Genomic DNA, 21,150 nt, shown 5'->3' with positions numbered 1-21,150 from the left:
GTTCTTGCATTGATGCCTGACACGGTACCTTCCAGGTCCCTTTGGCCAGACTGCATCCAGAGATGGGTCAATGCCCTAAAAAAGTAAAATATTTCATGTGAAGTCATCAATTATATGCAATCACGGTATAGCCTAAGCTATTGAAAGTACAAGCAAATTAAGTTCTAACATTTTGTCTGTCTAACATAATTGTACAATCACCCCTTCCAGTTTCAGTTAACAATCCTTTTAGTACAGTTGTGCAAAGGACTAGGACCAAGATTGCTTTTTCTCCGAGTCAACAACTACAACAGGTATTGGGAAAATTCCATTGTTCCCATCAAGAGATACAACTGAAAGAAGGATCTCCCCGATAGTTGTCTTTCATATGGCGGCCATCTTGAACAACCAACCCCCTACATCCACTTAACAATCCTTTAAACTGTGCTGCAAACTGATGAAAATATTTCTGAATTGCAAAGGTCTTTTTGGTGTTTGAAGTGTTATCAAAGTGCAAAAAGCTTTGGAGTCAGGGTAGTTGTTCTTCAGTAGCTCACAGTATGACAAAAATTTGCTACAAGAGTCATCATTCCCAGTTAAAATCTCAGCATGGATGAAATGATCCTTTAGCGAATGGCAAAGTAGTCGCGTTCCATTACAAAGACCATTTTTAGCTAGGATCGATATTCCTGAGTAGCATTAGAGGAACGTCAGGTTTCAGTTTGAGCACATGTGGAGGCAGTCCTGGCGCGACAATTGAATTTAGGAACTCTTGCTGATACAGGTTTCTTGTATCATCAGGCACTGAATCAAATGAGTAGTATGTTCGTCCTTATCCGAGAAATCGTTCGATAACCTTGTCATTGATTCCATCAGCATTTTCGTTCAATGGAGTGATGATTGCCCTTTCAACCATAAAATTTCCATCACCGATGTGTTCATTTAGATTGGGGAAAATTTGATCAATCAACCCATCAATCGAGGTGTCAGCAACAATAGGGATAACCATGTTAATACTCGGCAATTTTATCATATCATCTGAAATGGTTGGTTCATCGCCATTTCCAATAGAGAGAAAGAAATTAGCGAATCCATTGTCATGTCTAGATCTCATGTTTTCTCTTAATTGTAGAACCGAAATATGGTTCCATAGTGGAGACCTTATCAAGGATGCATCAATCATTTGAGCTCTTGTTCCATTTCTCACAACAGGTAGAACTTGCCTGAAATCCCTACCAAACACAATTATTTTCCCCCCAAATGGCAAGTCATTTCCCATTAAATCCTTAAGTGAACGATCAATTGCTTCAAACTGATATCTATGTGTCATTGGTGCCTCGTCCCATATAATAACTGAAGAATGTTTTAGAAGGATGTCGGTTTTTGAACCCTTTGTAAAGGTGCATGACGATGAGCTGTCTGGTTTTAACGGTAGTTGAAAAGTTGAGTGTGAAGTTCTCCCTTGGTGCAACAATGTGGCAGCAATTCCAGAAGTTGCTGTTGAGATAGCTATCTCACCTCTACCTTTTACAGTAGCTAATATAGCTCGATACAGATATGTTTTTCCAGTACCACCGGGACCATCAACAAAGAAAGCACCACCATTTTTTAAAGTGATAGCATTCATCACTGTGTCATATGCACGTCGTTGATCGACATTCAAGTTACCTATGCACTCGGTATCCTCAGTAGGAACTGGCACCGAGAAGTACTCCTCCATTACTTCAGATAACTCGTCAATATTTTCAACAGATTCCGGTAAATTTGGCAATTCATTGTAGTCTGATATTGTTTTTCTAAGCGGTCGTAATAAGCGATCCAAGGCTTTAAGAAGCTTGTAAGTTAGAATTTCATTGTTGTTTGTCGTTGTCGAAGATGGGTAATCCTCGACCAAGTGTGGGAAGAACTCATCCCACAGTGCACATAACCCAGATGGTTGACAATATATTAAGATAGTTGCAAATAAGTGCCGACAACATTCTTACCTGACATGCTTCTGTAAGACATTGACGTATGCTTTCATCATTCTCAATATGACCTAAGGACTCAGCTGCAGCTCTAAAGGTAGGGTGGGGTATCCCATTGACAGTCCTTAAATGATCATATGATTGGGGCCCTTTAACATGGTTTAGTAACATTCTTAGGTAAAACCTTTCAACATCCAGAGGCGAAGCTACATACAATCGACCAATTACTCTCTGCATGGTTTTCCTTCGGCGCCACTCTCGCGTGGAATTAATCCATCTATATTTTTCTGGAAACTATCTATATAGGTAATCTCTGGCTTCAGGATCTACTGAATTCATCTTGAAAAACTCAGCCAACATTGTTTTGGAGCTCCTTGGGTCAGCCAAAATGCTTTCGATAGGATGGTTTCCTTCGAATCTAACTTGGTGCATGTTGGGCAAGTGAACTTGCAGACGGTCTACCAGCGGGTTCATCAGAGTCATTAGAAATTTATAAAATTTCCACATAACTTCAGGTGCACAAATCCATCTTGCATCAACGAACTATGCAATCTCATCCCCTTTATGATCTTCCATGGAAACTCTATCAGAACCCTTATGGATGTATTTGTATAAATATTTGACACATTTAATGCTGCTGCATATCTCTACATTAATGTGACAATCATACTTATTCAACAACCATGGGTTATATGGAACTACCCACCGATTATCTACAATTACTCGTGAATTCTCACGTAATGGTACAGGTGGAGCATCTTGACGCCGACGGTAGATGGGATATGAGTCACTTCCTTGCTTTGTACAAGTAGAGAATGACTTAGGCAACCCCTTCTTACAACTCCCTTGTTTCATGCATGGTGAACGTGAATTCTGGATACCACATGGGTTGTGAATCATGTGTTTAAGAATCCTTTTATGGAGCTCTAGTTCTTGTTGTTGGTCAGGAATTTCTGCTCTCACTATTTTATCATAATCATTAGGATTGGCAAGCTTGTCACTTTGGCCAAGAATTAGTAACATATGAACATGTGGAAGCCCTCGTTTTTGGAATTCAATCACATATACATAAGCAACTACCTTCCTGAGAACATTCCTTTCTAACACATCCTTTTTTAACTCCTCGAGTCTGGCATGAAATACCCTTGTTAGCAAGTCTGGACGATCATGAGGTTGTTGGCCAGGTAGTAATTCTGCTACTATGTCTGACCACGACGGATTGCACGTCATAGTAAGGAATATGTCTGGCTTGCCAAATTTGTGCACCAAGGCCATTGCATCTTGGTATCGTTGATGCATATCTCGCGAACTCCCAACAAATGATGATGGAAGTATAGTTATTCGTCCAACATTTTCTACATGTAGGTAAGAAAGTGCATAAAATAAGATTCAAATAATATAGGTGTGCATATTAAAGTAGATCATTATCGGTATTATGTGAAAATCATACCTGTAATGTGTTCTCCAGCATTGTATGAATCCTCTAGTCCCTTGTACAAATCTGCACGAATTGTGTCTTGGTTAAGTGCAACCCATCTCAAATTGGATGCTTGCATCTTTACACAGTTGTCCACAGCAAATTGTTGAGTTAAGCGGCCAGCTCTTAAGACTATAGAATCATAACATTCTCTCATCTTTTCAAGTATAAATTGGTGAAGCAGTTAGAATAATCATAATGATTAACATTAAGGATGGAGAATGGTTGTGATATTGTATGTACCTGAAACATATACGAATAAAATTCTCGGCATGTATGTACTTGATGAGTCTTTCTCATAGTTGAATATTGCAATATAGGAAACATGGAAAATTCATACCCATTTTTACCAAATTCAACATACATGTCATTGATTATGTCTATCAGCAGACACTTATCAAGATCATCAACCTCTAAATCCACATACTTGCCAAGGTAATGTAACCTAAGGGTTTTTCCGTCCATTATGCAAAACCCTAAAAAAATAGTATAAATGCAATTCAGAATAATTTAGGCAAATATACTCAAACGAGGGAAACAAAAAATTCTAAAATCTATTAGGTAGTGTTTGGAAACTTGTATTTCATTTCAAATAATGGAATTGAAATCTGGAATTTAAAGTTTGTATTTCAATTCCTAATCATTGTTTTGTAAAAGGGGTTTCATAGAGGAGAGAGAAATAGAGGTTTAATGGAGGAGAGAGAAAAAGTGTGGGTTTAGTAAAGGAGAGAGAAATAAATATTAGAAAGAGAATGAGTAAAGTTGGGATAGAGATACTCATGGAGTTGGGATATGTATGAGGAGAGAATTTCAAATGACAAGGTAATAGCTTGAATTTCAAATTCTACTAATATAGACTTTTGATAAGAATTTGGACAAATTTCATAATTTCAAATTCCATGTCATCCAAACAATAGATTTCATCCAAATCCAGGATTTGAAATGAAATCTTGCTATCCAAACATAGCATTAATGTACTTATAAAATTCTAAAATCTATTAATTTACTTATATTAACACAAGGAAACAAGAAATTATCAACCTTGTCATTTGGAATTAAAATAAACACACATTTACCATAATAAACAACCAGAACCATATTCAAATATCCAAGTTACAATTGAAAACATCCCTATATACTGAAATGTCTAATACGATGAAAATAATGAGTTATGTACCTAGATTATCTTGCAAAAACCTTTGATTTTTTGTTCTTTGCAAAATGCTGCATTTTTTACCCCTCTTCAAATCATATTGCACTGATCGAACCCAATTTTCCTTTTGTAGCATTGTTCTTGCAAAATCGCAGTTGCAATGTTATTCTTGCAAAAATGGCTCAAGGGTTTTTGAATCTTTTTTCTCAACGAAGAAGAACAAAGTGGGAGAGAGGGTGAACATGAGATAATGTTTTGGAGGGAAGCTGGAAGGACATAATTTTCCTATTAACCAAAAATACGGGAAAAATAAATTGAAACGGTGGTAGGTCAGCCTTTAATGTCATTCCAACGCCAGTTTTAATGGTGCATTAGTAATGACATCATGTGTAACATCTAAGGAGTTTATGCGCAGTGGAAATTTTTAAAAGGTTAGACACAATATGAAAAATAAAAAAACACAAGGTACTATATAGAAAAACCTAAATTTTTTATGTTCTTTGACTATCATGATAATGTGAAATATTGTTAGAGTTTTTTCAATAGGTAATCTATATAAATATATTAAAAGACGTTCATAAGCAAGGAACAATGCCACGTGGCGCTCTCTCTAGGGGCATTTTACTCTATGTAATTCATCCAGGTACAATAAAAAAATTCGACATTGCATAGTAGGATTTGATCCTGTGACCTCAAGTTCATATATACTAAAATTTTAACCGCTAAACAAAGTTGTATTTAATGTTAATATTTTAAAGTACAATATCAATAAAAGAAAATTTTCCTTATCCGGGGCATAACTTGGACCTGATAACTAGCTTAAGATAAAAAAATAGAGATAGGGAGTACTCCCTTCGTCCCAAAATATAGTTTCCATTTCTCTTTTTCACGGTAATTTATGCAAGTAAAATATAAGGGATCCCGCTAACGGACACCCCGGGGCGCTAGATGAGAAATATGTTGTTGTACTTAATTACTCATATTTATACAAAATAATAGAATAATATATAATTCCAATGCAAAACATTTAATGTTTTTCAAAAGGAAAGGAAAAAATATTTAATTCCAATGCAAAGCATTTAAATGCATTGCATTGGAATTATATTTTATTATATTATTTTATATAAATATGAGTAATTAAGTAGAACAATATATTTCTTATCTAACTTCCCTGGGCCGTCCGTTAACTTTTGCCAAATATAAGACGGATAGTAAAGATTTTTTGTTTATTTAAATAAATGTTGTATGGGAAAAAATGATTTTAGGAGAGAGAATGAAGAATAATTGGTGAAAGAATATTGATTGTAATATTTTGGTTGAATAAACAAAGGAAAAAAAATAATTTAAGAAGCAAATAAATGATGGGACACGATTTTTCTAAATAAATTACGGAAAAATGTGTAACTAAATATGAAAATGAAAACTATATTTTGAGATACCTAAAATGAAAATGACAACGATATTTTGAGTCTTGAGATAGAGAGAGTTGTAAATAAGGCTATGTTTAGTTCACCTGAAATTTTCTGATCTGAACTTATCTGATCTGATCTGAACTTATTTTTTCTGATCTGATCTGATCTGAACTTATTTTTTCTGATTACAAGATCTTATCTTTTAGATTTTTCTCAATATATAAGAAAAATTATAATCATGTGGGGTCTTGTTTGATTCGTCTCAATGAGTACTTTATTAATATTCAATTATTATAATTTTTATTAATATGTAATGAAAGATATAATGATTTTTAAATATAAGCATGATCTGAACTGATATGATCTGAACTTATTTTTTCTGATCTGATCTGATCTGATCTGATTAGATCTGAAATAAGCAAAAATAAGGTGAACTGAACATAGCCTAAGTCAATGATACACTTAACACGTGGCTATGAAAATCATTGGCAATTTGATGTCAAGAAAGCTTGGGGTCCTTCTGAGTTCTGCCCAAATCCACTACAATAACAACAATGGCGGGAGGATAACATACATAAATAACAACAAACAACCGACAAAAATCAACTTTCTCCAAAAATGTTCTTCAATGGCTTGATTCAAAGAAAATTGACGTCTCTACTACGTCCATGGCTTACACAAGAACCAGAATTCGAAGTCAAATTAGGGCTTTTCCGCTCTTTAATTGTTGCGAAAAACCTCAATTTCGACACTTCTGCGTTAAACAGCCTGATTGACGGCGTTGAAGAGTTCAAATTGCTGTTCCGAAGTTTAACGGTCGATCAGATTATCGTTAGAGTTGCGCATTGGTCTGCTCCTGCTTTCACTGTCGAATTTAACGGCGTTAATGTCACTCTGTTCTTAGAGTACGTTCTTTCTCTCTCCTCTCTTGTTTGCTTCCGTTTTTACTTTTGTCTAATTTTTTATTGATGCGATGTTTTTTATATTATTGATTAATGAAGGAAACGAGCTTTTAAACGAGTTGAAGAATCTGTTGATGATTACTTGGAGAAGAGGAAGAAGAAGATTCTTTCTGAGATTGACCCTGATGTAAGTTTAAAGTAGTATTATTTGCACGTTATGCATGCGAAAGCATATAAAATCCGTTCATATATAATAGAGATAGAGATACAACTATTATTTTCTTATAACAAAAATTAGAGTAGGTAGTTAACCTACCTTTTTGTTTTTCTATTTTTTTTTGTGTCCCCATGTGTTCTCTTATATAATATAGATTATGTTCCTCCGATACACGATTTTGACTATTAATATCTCGAGGTATCTATTGGTAAAAACTAGAGGAAGCTGATATTTCAAAATTATACATGGAGATAAATTGAACAATATCTTACATATTACATACTGATTTTTGTTTCTACATATCAGTTTAATATTATTGGTCAAAGTAGTATATGAATAGTACAAAAGTCTAAATGTTGCAAGTAATGAAAAGGATGAAGTAATTTTCAGTTGTGGGTTTATGTTGAAGGAAGTATATGGTTAGCTTGTTGCTGCAATGATAGTGGGCCTCTTCTCGATGAGCTTTTCCTTAGACGGGTTATGTTGGTTTTCAGTTCGCTTGGAACCGATCATCTAATGTCAATATATATGCATACTAACTACTCCCTCTTTCATTTTTGATTGTCGTTCAAGGTTATGTAAAAGCTTTCAAGAGGTGTTAACTTTTGCTTTAGTATCTAAAACTCACGAGTGATAGTGCATTGGTAATCAGCGAACAAATATTAGCACCTTGATATTGAAATGGCCTAGAGTGCTCATATAGGACGAGCAAAGTTGGATTATGTTCAACTGAGGTATTCAACTCTAAAACCATTTTCAATGGCAGGATTTAGTTCTTAGACTTGGGATTTGGTCATTATCTCCTGTCTTTTATAGTATGGGGCAACTCACTTGTGCACTACTTTTTAAGGGTCTTAACACTCCACGTTGCATGTGAATTATCCATAATATCTTTAATACGAAGTGAGGGTCTCATTCACTTGTATTAGACATATTCAAATGCTTAAATCGTAAATGGCCAAGTGCCAACTTGACTGTGTCTACTAAGTTAATTGCTCCCTCCTTATAATAATAATAATCTACATACTTTGTACTTTTTTACACTCGTCATATACTTTACATTGAGCATCGATGGTGATTCACACGTAACGAATAATAAATTCATGTGGGAACTTGTTAGATTTGTCTCAAAGTACATATTCATAATAAACTATTTATAATTTTTACTTTTTAAAAAGTTAAAGCTAAGTTAAAGATATTAATAAACGAAGCTCTGCATTGGCAAGCGTTAAAGTCAAACTGTGTAGCTTTAATTAAGACGAGCTAGTATAAGAGAATACATATTTTTCGCCTAAAAATCTTTGTGTTGGTCGCTAAATGTTTTTGTCTTTCTTCTTCTTCTTCTTCTTCATTATTTTTTAATTGATTTGGATTTGGAGTTTTACATCTTTTTCCCTAAGCTAATTCAAGGAAAATGACAGGGGAGCACATTGCATGACAATATTGAGAACATGATGACTACTGCCTCCTCAAAAAGCCGGCTTAAGGATTCCATAACAAATTTGTTTTTGATGCATTGCTGTATATGTCTCCATGATGCACGAATACGGGTAGAATATCCTGTTCCAGAAGACATATTTTCATGGTCATGTTATTCAAGGGAGCTTAATGCACAGTCTTCACATAAAGAACTGAGGTGTTTTTTAGGTGGGTTTATTGGTTTGTTTTTTTTGCCGTTGAGAGAGACTTCTTATGATCTTGAGGCTTCTATGTTGGAAATAGGAGCTGAGAGAAAAGACCATAGTAGTTGTATCCTCTCTTGTGTAAACCCTCATTTTGGTATTAGAATGAAAGGTCTTCATCTTGTAAATAGTGCTCTTTATGTTCCAGAAATGAACTTCTCATTTTCTCCGACCCAACTGCAAATGATGGGTGCATTTAATAACCTACTTAACATAGAATGTAAACATGTTAGAAGCGGCAGACTGCTATGGGGAATAGCCAGGTGCAAAATTCGCCATTCCTTGCTACCTCCTGGATTTATGTTTTATAGCGTGGTCCTTATAGCTGTACTTTGGCTATCCCTTGTCAAGAAATATCACTATTACCTGATATTAGTTGGACTTTCTGAACACGGGGTGAAGATGCCAAAAGATCATAACTTTCCCAGGATAGCTGAGCAACAACGCAAGATGATATCTCAAATGATTGAGAAGAAACTTCCAGCTGAAGCCATAGCTAGTGCAAGGCGGGTTGCCCGCTATAAGGCAGTATTGAAAGAACCTCTTGCTGAAGATATTGCTGTGTCCCCTATGAGCAGTGATCCCAACAGATTCTGGAGGGTCATCTTTGCACTGGCTTTCATATGGCAGGCACCCGTGGATTTGTTTGATTCTATTGTGTCTATTTGCAATCAGCATAATATATCACCCAAAGATGGCCAAGTTAGAATGACATATGAAGTTGCTGATCCAAGTTGTTGCTTCCAGCTCAGCCTTGGGAAAATATCAGCTGCAGTTTCTTTTATGGATGCAAGTCGTAAAAGTTCAAATATGAGGAAAAGAACTCCTTATTCAGATGTGTTTTCAATTATTTTGCTAGTAAAAGAACTTCTCTTTATTTATGAAGAGGGCATTTCCGAGCAGTATATTTCCTGTACTCTCGGAATCCTTGAAGTGACTTCTGCACCTGTCTTCCCTGATTCAGAAAACGAAACGAGCCCAAAACATCTAGGTGATGCCTTTAGGGGGCACTTTGGAGAGAGACTAGACGGTCCAGAAACCATTGTTTGGGGTGAACCTGCTCTAATGTGTTGCCATTCTGAAGAAGGGGATACTGGTCATGGAGGTGTTCCCATTTTAGAACAAATGTCAGGGGAGATGGAGCTGCTTTGGAAAAGAATGCAGGAGAATTTTGGAAGCAAGGGAAATGGAGATAGAAATCCATGGGCTATTTGTGCCATTCACACATTTTCGGTGTATCCAGGTGTTAAAAGCCCGGATACTGGGTTCTCGAAATGCGATTTAATGGCAGGGAAGCTGAACATTGCATTAAGATATCCATCAGTATCATCTATTGCCACACTCAGTAAGCAAGTGCAGCATGCTCTCTGCCAGTACAAGGAATCTGAGAGTGATGTGGCTCCATTGCATTCTTTAAGGACCTTTGAGGAGTTACAGGAGAATAATTGGTCTGGTGGGTTGAACTCCAGTTTGCAGGAAATGAAAATGAGTATTTTGAAATTGCTTCCTGAAAAACATGTTGAAGTGAGAGCTGTTATTGCTGGTCCACGTGTCCAGATATCTGTGAGAAATGAGGAGCTTTCAAGTAGCAATTCACATTCAAATGCTGCATATGGTCAAAATGGGGTTAATTTTACAGTCGATGTCCACAACGTTGAATATGCTATTTGGCCAACTGCAAAATCTGGGATCGCACCTTCTAAGGAACATCAGAAACAAAATAGTCTCGAATCAGAGTTCTTCAAGCTGGAGGAACCTGTGATAGAGGGCTTCTCTAGATCAGTCAATCTAAAATATGCTTCAAAAGGACAGATTATGCACCTCTCTTATCTGAAATTTGGTGGTTTAAGAGTATACTTTGAAGATTTGGTGGACAGTAATCTGATCCAAGTCCTATTATTGAAGCCAATGACTGCTAAATTCTCATCATTGAGGTTGTGGAATTTTGTCTCTGTTGTGCTTTCATTAACTTTCATCTGTCTTAAATCTGCATTAATATTTGTCCCTGCTGATGTTGATGTTATATATAAGGAGCACGTGATATCACCATTTGGTGAAGAAAGGAAACCACTTTTTTTTTTTTTCTTCATATCATGTCATTTTTGAATTCCATTTCTTGTATCTTGCTTGTCAATTACGGATCCTAAGATTTTGCAGTATCACTCTACTGATTCATAGAAAATTAGCAATGCAGCACCGTTGTCTTTGATGAGATGAGCAAATTACATGTCCAATGCTGTAACTAGTGCTTTGTCTTTTGTGCATCTTAACAAATGGTAGTTATTATGTGATGGTTTGCGTGATCAGAGATAAAGATAAGTATTGCTTCTGTTTTTGAAGGAAGTTGACGAGCATAATATATAATTTGCTCAGATTAATTTGTAGACTATTATATGTAATAGACTTTTCAATTTGCTATGGTAGTCCTTCTATCGTCATATAGACAGTTATTAGCTATAGTCTCATACTCTTTGAGCCAACTAATAGTCATGACCTTGTGAAATTTTATATCCTGTGAGTTTAGGATAGTAAGAATTCAAAGAGGAAGTTGTTATTGATACTTGTTGACTCTAGCAGCGAAATACTGTGACTAGAATCTTTGATCCTCTGAAGGATGAGGAATGTTAGATGTTACATTTTATTTAAAGTCAGCAATCTGAAATCTTGTATGTGGTCTTTCTTTCTCCCAGCACCTGGTAAGGATGAGTATCTTTGTGTATTCATGGGTACCGTGACATTGGATGTTTACATGTCTTAATAGTCAGCACCCTGAAATTTTTTGTAACAGTTCTTTCTTCCTGCCATATCCTGATGAGAAGAAGGATGAATCTTTTCATGGATATCTCAAGTGAAAATTATCAAATTCCAAGAAATCGTGAATTAGGGTTGCTATAGTGCCATCACAGCAGGAGAAAGTCTTTTAGGATGTTTGTTCTGGTGGTGTCAAAATGAAGAGACATGGAAGTCTCAAAGTTCAATTTTATTATAAATCTGATAACACATTTGTGCCCAAATAGTTCATGGCTAGCTGAACTGGCATTGCATCTGATGTATAGTATGTTCTAGTATTTGCTATTCGGTTCAATTTTTGTCTTCTTTTGCCTCGTATCTTTTTCTACTTTGTAAAGGTGCAGGCAGCGCGTAAATGTGATCTCAAACATTTTGGTATGTGATACACTTATACATGATAGGCACACCGGGCACTTGTGGATTAGTTTGACAATATTGGGTAGCAAATCATGTTCCTATATCCATTTTATGTTCCAGAATGTACTATGTTTCAATCAGCACTAATCAAGGCTAATGTGATATTTCTGGCTTGTATTGGGAGTTTCTACATTTTTTCACCCTTTTTAACTTTAATGTTTAGGCTGATGTTTTTTTATGCTAATGATCATAAAGCTGATTTTTCTTCGTTTGAAGTTTGGACACATTGTTGCTTTTTGGTTGATGATGTGTCAATCTGAACATTTTCTTGAAAAATCCTTGTTACCTTCTTTCCCTCCCCCCTTTTCTTCTGTCACCTTTCTGTTTTGAGATTATTGTATCATTCTTCCCTTATTCAGATGTATAATGTGTACATTTCAGGGATCATCTGTACTCCTTTGCGAGAACTGCTGTTATATCTTCGTTGTCCTTACGTGTTGCCATGTCGGAAGTTTCTGGCACTTTTTATATGGATGAGTGGTCCGTGATCATGCAGGTAAGCCCTTTATTTTTACAGAAATGAATGATAGGGGGATACAATAGTCTTCTATAGATTTGTTCCCTTTCTTTATTGTCTTTCATGTTCCAGTCATGTGGAGAGAAAGTTTTCTTTGCCTAAGTTTTGGGTTATGGATTTGAAGATTTTCTAATTTTTTGACAGGTTCTTGAGAGCTTGTTTTCTGCAGCATCAACACCTGCTGCTGGCTACAGTTTGCGTGCAGTCCAAAATCATCTGGACATATCTGAAAATCAGGTTTTGCAGACAGGGCCTATAAGCGAGGAAATGCTTATCGAAGTTATCAAGGAGGAAGCTTTGACCTATGAAAGTGCTTTCTGTTTTATTAGTGTCAGTTTTCAACTTGCCCCATTTGAAATTATCCTTCATAACTCCCGGAATGAAGCTGACAGAAGATATTTTGCAATGCTCTTTGAGGCTTACAACATTCAAAACTTGGGCTTGGCAGAATTGCCTAATTGTGGAATTTGGCTCTCAATTCAGAAGACATGTATAGATGTCTCTCTTGGGGAAGCCAAGGTTGAGGCAAATGCTAATTTCCATGAATTTCATGCTATTATGTTCAGATACAGAAATCAGGCTGGAGATGCTGATAAATCCGAAATCGAGAATGCTATTATTCAATCTGCTGATTGCATGCATGAATTTTCCCTTTCTAGTTGTACCTTTAATCTATTACTGAATTGCCTAAACAACACAGGAGCACAAACTAGATCTAGTAGTGAAACATCGAATAGTGATCCTCAAGGCTTACTGAGTTCTTCCTCCCTGATTATTGATAGTCTGAATTCGAAGCAAATTCAAGATCAAGGTTCTGAATCTAATGTATCAGCTTCAATGCCAAGTGATATGCTGCTATTAAACATTACTATCGTTGAGACTTTCATGGGCACATGCTCAATTAAGAATGGACTTTTTAGGGCTGATCCGACAGATAAGCTCTATCTATCACTATCTATTGGAGGGGAGAGTATTATTCTTGGGATCCAGGTCTGAATTTTGTGAATGCTATAAACATCTGTTTTCAACTTTTCATCTTAATCTGATATCTGCTTCTTGTTCTGAATGCCTGTTACATGGTCATCCTTCATATCTTTTTCAAGTTTGCTCCAGATTTGATAATTGTAGGGCCCCCACCCTTGTTTAACTTTTCCAACAATGCTTTTGAGAAATACTTTTCCAATCTAGTCTAATTGGTTCATTCTAGAGCCCTAGACCTGTGTTTGTCCATTCCCCTACTTATTGGGTACTTCTCTCACTTGCATTAAGGATTTTGTCAAGCATAAGCAGAATTGAGCTTTTTTTTCCATTTAAGTACAGTTGGCGAGTCTGCGGCAGCATTACAGTGGAGCATCTTGAAAAAGATCCAATTGAGAGTATAGCTTCTCTATTTACGTGTTTCTATGAATTAGGATTGAGATGATGCTGCTGTTGCCTTAGCATTTAGTCGTGAGGTTTGCAGCGATAGTTCCCAGATTAGTTGGATAGTTTGATCCCCTTGGCTATATATTTGGATGATGATGTTCTTTTGTTTGCCAAAAAACGTAGGATTTTTCTGTAATAAACTGGTTGAATTGCTAAGAAAATTGAGGATGAGAAGTGAATTATGATAAGAATAGAGCTTTTTTTGATAACTTGCTCAAAAAGTTTTATTAGAAGCCTCCAGACTTTCGAGTGATCTGGCGTCACTCTCAAGTTCCGAGAGATAAATGGCACATAGTTATCTCTGACTGAATTTTTCTTTACTCTCCTTCCCATCTCAGCACTGCCTATATGCTCTTTCCATGGCTTCTTGCATAAGTGAGATACGCTGGAGGCCTTGGTTGATGCATGAAATTTTCTGATTATTCCCAACCACGTTGTCGGACCTGTGCAACCTTTCAGTCATAGTTGTCTTTGTTTCATTCTCGTTTCTGATAGATATGACATAATGAAAATGGAGAGATGGCTGACTTTAATCGAGTGCTGAGTGTTCTGCGTACTATTTACTCTTTTAGGATAAGAGATACTAAGTTGGGAGAATGGTGTTCTAAGTTTCAAATGGTCGTTTCCTGATATGTTGATGCAGAGGCTGCATGACTTTCAAAAGACATTCTGACATAGGTGGTAGCCTTGACTTAAGATACCAATCATCTGTTCCATCATCTGTCCCCCCGATCAGTTTTCCATTTTGTCTGTGATGAAGTGCGAAGTTGCTTAATAGTTACTTCTGTCAATCTAGATGTTATTTCTCTAGTTGTGTTGTGCTTAAATTGTTCAACCTTGGACAGGAATGACAGTTAAGAGCTTTTTACAGGGTGGACGTATTTACATTGAAATGGCAGTACTGGCTGGCTTCGCACACTGTCTCGCCTCATATTTCCAGTATATTAGGAGTCTTCTTTTTATGAATTACTCAAATAGAAAACCTATGGAGGCAGCTGAAGGTAGTTCGAATGGATTGGGTAGAGAGCATATCGAGGAGTCTACTGAAACAAAAACTTCTGTAGTTTCTTGTGTCCAGCAGAAACTCTTGGAAGCATTTAGTGTAAACGTGTCACGATTGTCGCTTGTACTTCTAGTGACTGATGATTCTAGTACGTCAATTATCCTTATGTATTCTTCTTTCACCATATGCAACATTTCTTTTTCTTCTTGAGTTACTTTTGGGGTTAAATGAATAAATGAGAAATAACTCACGGATCTTTTGGAGTGATGTTTGATGCTTTGTTCCAGGAGTTGTCAAGGAAATCATAGGAAGCGTTGGTTTGACCTCAAAACTTTGGCTGGAGAATAGAAAGAAGAAGTTCTTTTTCAATCTTTCCCGCCTGGATATCCTTTCTCTGATCCTTGATGAGGGTAAGCTGGAACCAGAAAGAAGCATTCAGATGCCACATTTTTCTTCCGTAGGATCAAGCCAGAATTCATTGTGGTTGAATCATGAAAATTCTACTGGGTCAGTTCCTCATGTAGAGAAGACATCTGTACTGTCTAAAGATGCAAGCTACTCAAGTCCACTTGAATCTATGAAAAGCTCTTTTACTGATAGCTCTGCATCTCCAGTTGTCCAATCAAGTGAAAGTGCTGGAAATTATATCTTGGAACAATTAGCTACTTCAATATCAGCTGAGAAATCTATTTCAGGGGATGACAATGGTCCATATTGCTCAACTCAGGGGTGGGTTGGCAATGGTACTGTTTCAGGTTTAAATCTGACAATTTCTCTGTCTGATATACAGGTGGAATTCGTATCTTTTTGCCCATTGCTTTGTGAAAGAATGATACACTGTAGTCTTCTGCAGCATTATTTAATCTACATCTGGGGTCTCCTTAGATGTTTTACTGACAATTGACATGTTTGTACAGATGCTTCTGGCTATTGTTGAATCCTTGTCTGAGGTTTCTTGGAAAGGTGCTGCTAGCAATGTGGAAGAAAGAAGTTGGACGTTGATCTACCAGGAATCTGAAAAAGATTTGGAAGCAGCATTGCCTGATGGTAATTAGCACAAGTGGTAATTTCTTGTTCTATATTGAACACATCTGCTGGCTATTCGACAATATTCTGACCAAATATGCTGTTGCATTGTCTTTAGGTGCTATTGTTGCAATCCAAGATGTTCATCAACACATGTATGTTACTGTTGAAAGTGTGGATAACAAATATAAAGTGGGTGGTAAAGTTCATTATTCTCTTGCTGGCAAAAAGGCACTTTTCAGGGTAAGGGTGCCATTATTCTGTTTCTAATTTGGGTCCTTGAAATCTGGTTTTCTTTTGAGTTCTTATGTGAGATTTATAAAATCTAAATCTTCAGCTGGACTATCATGTAACTGTATAAGTCTGATCATACAAGTACTCCCACCCTTCTTTTTTGACAGTTACGTTTTTCATTTATGTCCCCCTTTTTTTTTTTATGGGGGTATACTTTTACTTTTCCAATATTGACAATACTTGGTTATTACCTACCCAAATTATCTCCCCCCCTTTTCATTTTCATTAAAGAAAGATGTCACTATCTACTTTTTCTTACTTTATACACAGAACATTACCTTTCACCTGCATTTTCCCATACTTTACCGCTTTACCCCACACAACTCTACCTCTCTCTTCCTTGTCTTGATATGTGTTTCTACAGGAATTGTAAACCATCAGAAAGAGTGGAGGTAGTAGATCTTGGTGGGTGTAAAGAGCGTAATTAACTATTTATATTTCACCGCTTTCTGGGGTCTTTGATCTGCTAGTACATGTTTATTTTTTTATATAATCTAGAATTGGTGGAGACTATTGTAACAATTGTTATCCCGAGACACGTAACACAGGTTTTTACACCCCTGGCCGATCATAATATACATCATCCATGTGGCCTAGCCAAGGAAATAACTCAGAAGCGATCAGCAGAAATTTGTCCTATCATCTTCAAGGCCATAGAAGCAAGCCTAACTAGTGGAGTACAAAGCCAGTGAAAGATAAAAGCTAATCTTTCTGTTATAAAGCTAGCCAAAAAATTTCTTTTGTTTCAAATATTCTTTTTGATGTTTTGAAGAGTTTAGATAATTAGAATGACTGTTTTTGTTTCATAGTTCAATAATCTTTACAACTTTTTTTTTTAATGTATTTATGTTGCGATAGAATTTTTTTTTCAGATAGATCATAATATCTTTTTTTTTTATGTTAAATTTTGGCTGCTCAAGCCAACAACAGAATAGGTTAAGATTAATTCGGAAAATCTAAGTGAAGCTAACATATATGCTGAGTAATTGCATGCTTTGACCTGTTAAGCCATTTGATATGAATGCAACTAGAAATCTTCACCACTTAAGCTCATTTCATCTGGTCCTTGTTTCTAAAATTGAGGATCAGACCTGTCAAAATAATGTAAAAAGAACTGCACTGAGGCTGCTGAGTTTGTTTGTAATCTCACCAAATGTTCCAGTACTGCCAGAAAACTATAACAAACTTCAGCCTTCTTTTCCTGGTCAGAGGATGAATAAGATTAACAGCGTGGGCTTTATTTTCCCTAGGGTTTTTCAAGTATGATGGGTAAACCTATGGAGGTGAACAAATTAAATGGCTGAAGAGGAGTGGACACTCAATCTGACATATTTTCATTTCTTTCGTTTTGGGTTTGAATTTCTCCAAACGTAATCAGGTTAAATGGCGGAAGCGACGAATCTGGAACTCTTCAGCATCTTGGTTCTCCTTGATGTCACTTTATGCTAAGAGTGATTCCGGGACACCGTTATACTTGAATTATTCAAGATCATCTGGCTTTGTTGACATCTCCAGCAATGATGACAATGCACATGCACTTTGGAAAATAGCCTCCTGTAAGCAGGAGAATTTTGAGGATGATGTTAATCTGGACCCTATAAATCACCTCTGTGAAAATACTTTCTATCTTGTTAACAAGAAGAATGATTGTGGTGCTGCTTTTGTTCATGGTGCTTTGGAGTTTGTGAAAAACCCTGGAAATCCATTTAAGTTCAAAATTTTTCATGACCTTCTTGGGGTTCCTGATTCAAGGATGTCCGATACTCTTCTACCTGAAGCACATGGTGTTGCTCTCTTAGAAGCTCAAGATATTTCTGAAGAAGCTGCAATGGTCCCATGCATAAGTTTGTCGATTGAGAAAGTCTCCTTGATCATTGTGCATGAATTGTCGGATTCCGAGGAGAAATTACCTTTGCTTCAAGGATCTATGGATAGTACTGATGTCATCATTCAGATGCTCCCTCAGAAAACCAGGGTGATGAGCACATTAACTGCTATGTTTTACTATTTTGATGTGCATAGAATCATTTGGTGAGAGTTTTTTTGTAATTTTACATAAGCCGTCTTCTTGAAAGTAGCTTATCGTGTTGATAAGTATTTAATCGTGCATTTGGATGTTACATCTTCCTAAATGCAGGAGAGAATTTGTTCAGCCGATTGAAACTTGTTTTTACTGGCGATCAACATCCCCTTCACAGGTTACAGGAATATCGGATCATGGGACTCTCTCTCGCCTTTATATTAGAATACAGGAGGTCAGGAAGATAAATATTCAAATTATGAAAGGAGTGCTCACAGTCAATATGTGTTTTTGAAGCTTATGTCTCACAATTCCTCTGCTGATTTTCTTGCATTCACAGCTGGATCTATCATTAACGGAGCTTTTGTTGGACAAGCTGCTGTATGTGGTTGGGAAACTGGATTTGGCTGGCCCATTCGATGTTAGAAAATCTGCTGTATTGGTGAACTGCTGCAAGGTTTCTTCCTGCCTTCCTAGGTCCTTAGAGAAAGAAACTGAGGATACGGATTCATATGGATATGTTCATTAGTTATGTTGCACTTTGCAGGTGGAAAATCAATTGGATCTGGACCTTCTTTGCCATTTCCACAATAACCAATCTGCAAGAGTGAAAAAGAAGCAGTCAGCTTTTTTTTTCTTGAGGTGTCTCCTAGTCTGATTTCTTGCCACTATTAGTTTAATTTATCTGTTTATATATGTTTCCTGGTAAGAAATGGTCATGGATTATTATCCTGTCTTTTCAACCTTTTAGATCTAAGGATGTTGAATCTGGGTTACTGGAGATTTAGAACTGTTTGTGTCTTGGAAGTTGGAACCATATTTATAAGGGAGTTTTTCTGGGGAGAGATATCGGTGTATGCATTGATGCTTCTTGACACCCCCCAATATTTTGAAAGATGCCTGCAGAAACAAGAATTTTGTTGTAATTAACTTTGTCTAGGTAATGTGAGATTTCCTGACATTCCCCAATATTTTGAAAGATGCCTGTCTGTCATTCTTCATAATTACTGTTGCTCAAGCTCTATCTTTCCTGTCTCATACAATCCTCGCTGCAGGATTTGTTACTTCTGAATTCTTAAATAAATATGCATTGTATTCTCTCTTTGGTCGTTGTCATCCTGTCTTTTGTCTGTATGTGACTATCTGTACTCCTCTACTTTTGAATGATTTGAAAGAGTTGTCATGGCTTGTTTTTATCGGTATGAATTTGTTTATTTGTTCATCTGGTTTCTGCAAAAAAGTGATTTTAGGCTTTGTTCAACGGCAAATTCGTCTCTTATGGAGTATTATTTTTGGCTGAATTTATGTTCCGTTGTTCTAGTAACTTTTTCACATGCTTAAGCACATTTGTTCGTAAAGCCCTTCCCCCTTCCCCCAAATGCTTTTCTTTTTTTGTTTTTTGACAAATCTGATCTTCAACCAAGGCATCTAGAGGAGCCTCAGGGAGCATCCTATGCAACAGTTTTGCTTGAAAATCCTGGATTATCTTCAACTTCTTCAGTTCATGTACCTCTTTCTGGGAGTCAGATTTTTGCTTGGAGAACACGTATCATATCACAACAAGGTAATTGTTTGATTTGTGAGCGGGATGCTGTTACTGGTAGTGTTGGCTTTATTATGCTATTACTATGATTGCTTCTCTATTTCTCCATGCAATTCGTATGTGCAATGAACTGGCATAATAGGGAGGGCTAGTGTAGGTGTTGCATCATTGATTTGTTTGGAGCAGCTTGACGAAGAAGAAATAGAATTGATTTAGAGAAGAGAAAGGAGGGAAAGGAATGAGAGTTTTGTCAATAGAGGAGGAAGAGAGAAGATCACGGAGAAGATTGTTCAGAGGTACTTCTAGTTTGTTAGATGGGAGTAACCCAGGCCACCCGAAAGCCTTAATAATGTATCTTTGAATTCTGTAACTTCCAGTTTGATAACAAAACCACCGTCTTCTTCTTCCCTTAATTTCCACTGCCCCCAGCTCAGTCCATAGCAATATGCTTAAGTCCTAGCCATTTGACCGGAATGGGCTAAACAGAACACACATTTCTTTTAATGATTTAATGGTATAATGAATTGCACTCTACCATTTATAGAATTGCTCCTTTATTTAGTTTTTGTTCCTTATCTTCATCTTTTTGTAAGCTTCATCTTGAAGTTCACTTTCAATTTGGACAAGGGAAATTGCTAGCCTGTGATAAAAAAAACTTTTGCATGAAGCCTTGACATTTAGTGGTTAAATCATGTTGCCAGCGACCTGTCTGTTCCGTAAGGAGTTGGAAGTCTTGGAACTGGTTTTTGCATTTTTCACAAAAGAAACAATATTTTAATACTGGCAACTTTTATGTAATCATTCACCTAAATTTGCATGTAGGTTTAATTTATGTTCCCTTATCCCATGTAATCATCTTAGGCACTGTGATGCAGTATCGAACTATATTTGCAGTTTTCACACATGGACCATCTGTGAGCCACCTTGCTTTAGGCCAGGCCTATTTCCTTGGAGAAATTGCAGGATGTGTAAGTTGGTTTTAAACACTAAACATGGACCTAAGAAAAATATTGTTGGTAATCAATAGACATGATGCTACTAGGATGGGACGATGGAGAAACCTAAAAGGCCTCTACAGAAAGTTTACTGACTTCCAAACTGCGGGGGGTATGGCGTTGATGAAGCTGAAAACAAGAAAACGTCCACATAGTGGGAATGTAGGACAGATTAGGTCCCATTATCATGATATCACCATAGGCATTTTCATGTGTTATGTCAGTTCAACTTACGATTTCTTTATTTGCTTGGCTTTTGATCTGCACAGATTCACGAACCGGTCCTGGGCCGTTCATTGTTTTCGACATATCAAAAAATGCTGAGGTATAA

At 36.7% G+C, this 21,150-nt stretch overlaps 2 protein-coding genes across 4 annotated transcripts in view; one reads left to right on the top strand and one right to left on the bottom strand.

The window, feature by feature from the left end:
* Nucleotides 1-2,489: 2,489 nt before the first annotated feature.
* On the bottom strand, nucleotides 2,490-3,888 carry LOC125498854 (uncharacterized). The gene is made up of 3 exons (XM_048647153.1): nucleotides 3,667-3,888; nucleotides 3,397-3,580; nucleotides 2,490-3,301 (listed from the first exon to the last, which is right to left on the bottom strand). Exons 1-3 carry the CDS (start codon nucleotides 3,886-3,888, stop codon nucleotides 2,490-2,492), a joined length of 1,218 nt encoding a protein of 405 aa, XP_048503110.1.
* A 2,591-nt stretch (nucleotides 3,889-6,479) lies between these two features.
* Nucleotides 6,480-21,150, top strand: part of LOC104896009 (hypothetical protein) — a 30,850-nt gene continuing 16,179 nt past the window's right edge. Inside the window, exons 1-15 of one of the 3 annotated variants that reach the window (XM_048645793.2) lie at nucleotides 6,480-6,893; nucleotides 6,990-7,077; nucleotides 8,529-10,723; nucleotides 12,378-12,492; nucleotides 12,658-13,503; nucleotides 14,810-15,089; nucleotides 15,229-15,731; nucleotides 15,859-15,988; nucleotides 16,086-16,210; nucleotides 17,640-18,292; nucleotides 18,399-18,516; nucleotides 18,622-18,738; nucleotides 18,829-18,923; nucleotides 19,706-19,845; nucleotides 21,089-21,144. In XM_048645793.2, the coding sequence (XP_048501750.1) occupies nucleotides 6,607-6,893; nucleotides 6,990-7,077; nucleotides 8,529-10,723; nucleotides 12,378-12,492; nucleotides 12,658-13,503; nucleotides 14,810-15,089; nucleotides 15,229-15,731; nucleotides 15,859-15,988; nucleotides 16,086-16,210; nucleotides 17,640-18,292; nucleotides 18,399-18,516; nucleotides 18,622-18,738; nucleotides 18,829-18,923; nucleotides 19,706-19,845; nucleotides 21,089-21,144 (5,748 nt within the window). In that variant the 5' untranslated portion in view covers nucleotides 6,480-6,606. The remainder of the gene's footprint in view (nucleotides 6,894-6,989; nucleotides 7,078-8,528; nucleotides 10,724-12,377; nucleotides 12,493-12,657; nucleotides 13,504-14,809; nucleotides 15,090-15,228; nucleotides 15,732-15,858; nucleotides 15,989-16,085; nucleotides 16,211-17,639; nucleotides 18,293-18,398; nucleotides 18,517-18,621; nucleotides 18,739-18,828; nucleotides 18,924-19,705; nucleotides 19,846-21,088; nucleotides 21,145-21,150) is intronic. The other 2 variants (XM_010682673.4, XM_010682672.4) reach the window with 2 other exon arrangements.

This window comes from Beta vulgaris, chromosome 6, assembly GCF_026745355.1.
Source record: "Beta vulgaris subsp. vulgaris cultivar EL10 chromosome 6, EL10.2, whole genome shotgun sequence".
NCBI lineage: Eukaryota > Viridiplantae > Streptophyta > Magnoliopsida > Caryophyllales > Amaranthaceae > Beta > Beta vulgaris.
The sequence above is the reverse complement of the archived record's forward strand: the minus strand, read 5'-3'. Positions and strand labels throughout refer to the sequence as shown.

What these genes read in the sequence shown, in the direction of transcription:
- LOC125498854 (XM_048647153.1), bottom strand. Translation starts at nt 3,888, where the DNA reads ATGGACGGAAAAACCCTTAGGTTACATTACCTTGGCAAGTATGTGGAT. An exon ending in TTTATTCGTATATGTTTCAG is followed by an intron (nt 3,581 to 3,666) that starts GTACATACAATA and finishes ATACTTGAAAAG; the next exon opens with ATGAGAGAATGTTATGATTC. An exon ending in TGCTGGAGAACACATTACAG is followed by an intron (nt 3,302 to 3,396) that starts GTATGATTTTCA and finishes ACCTACATGTAG; the next exon opens with AAAATGTTGGACGAATAACT.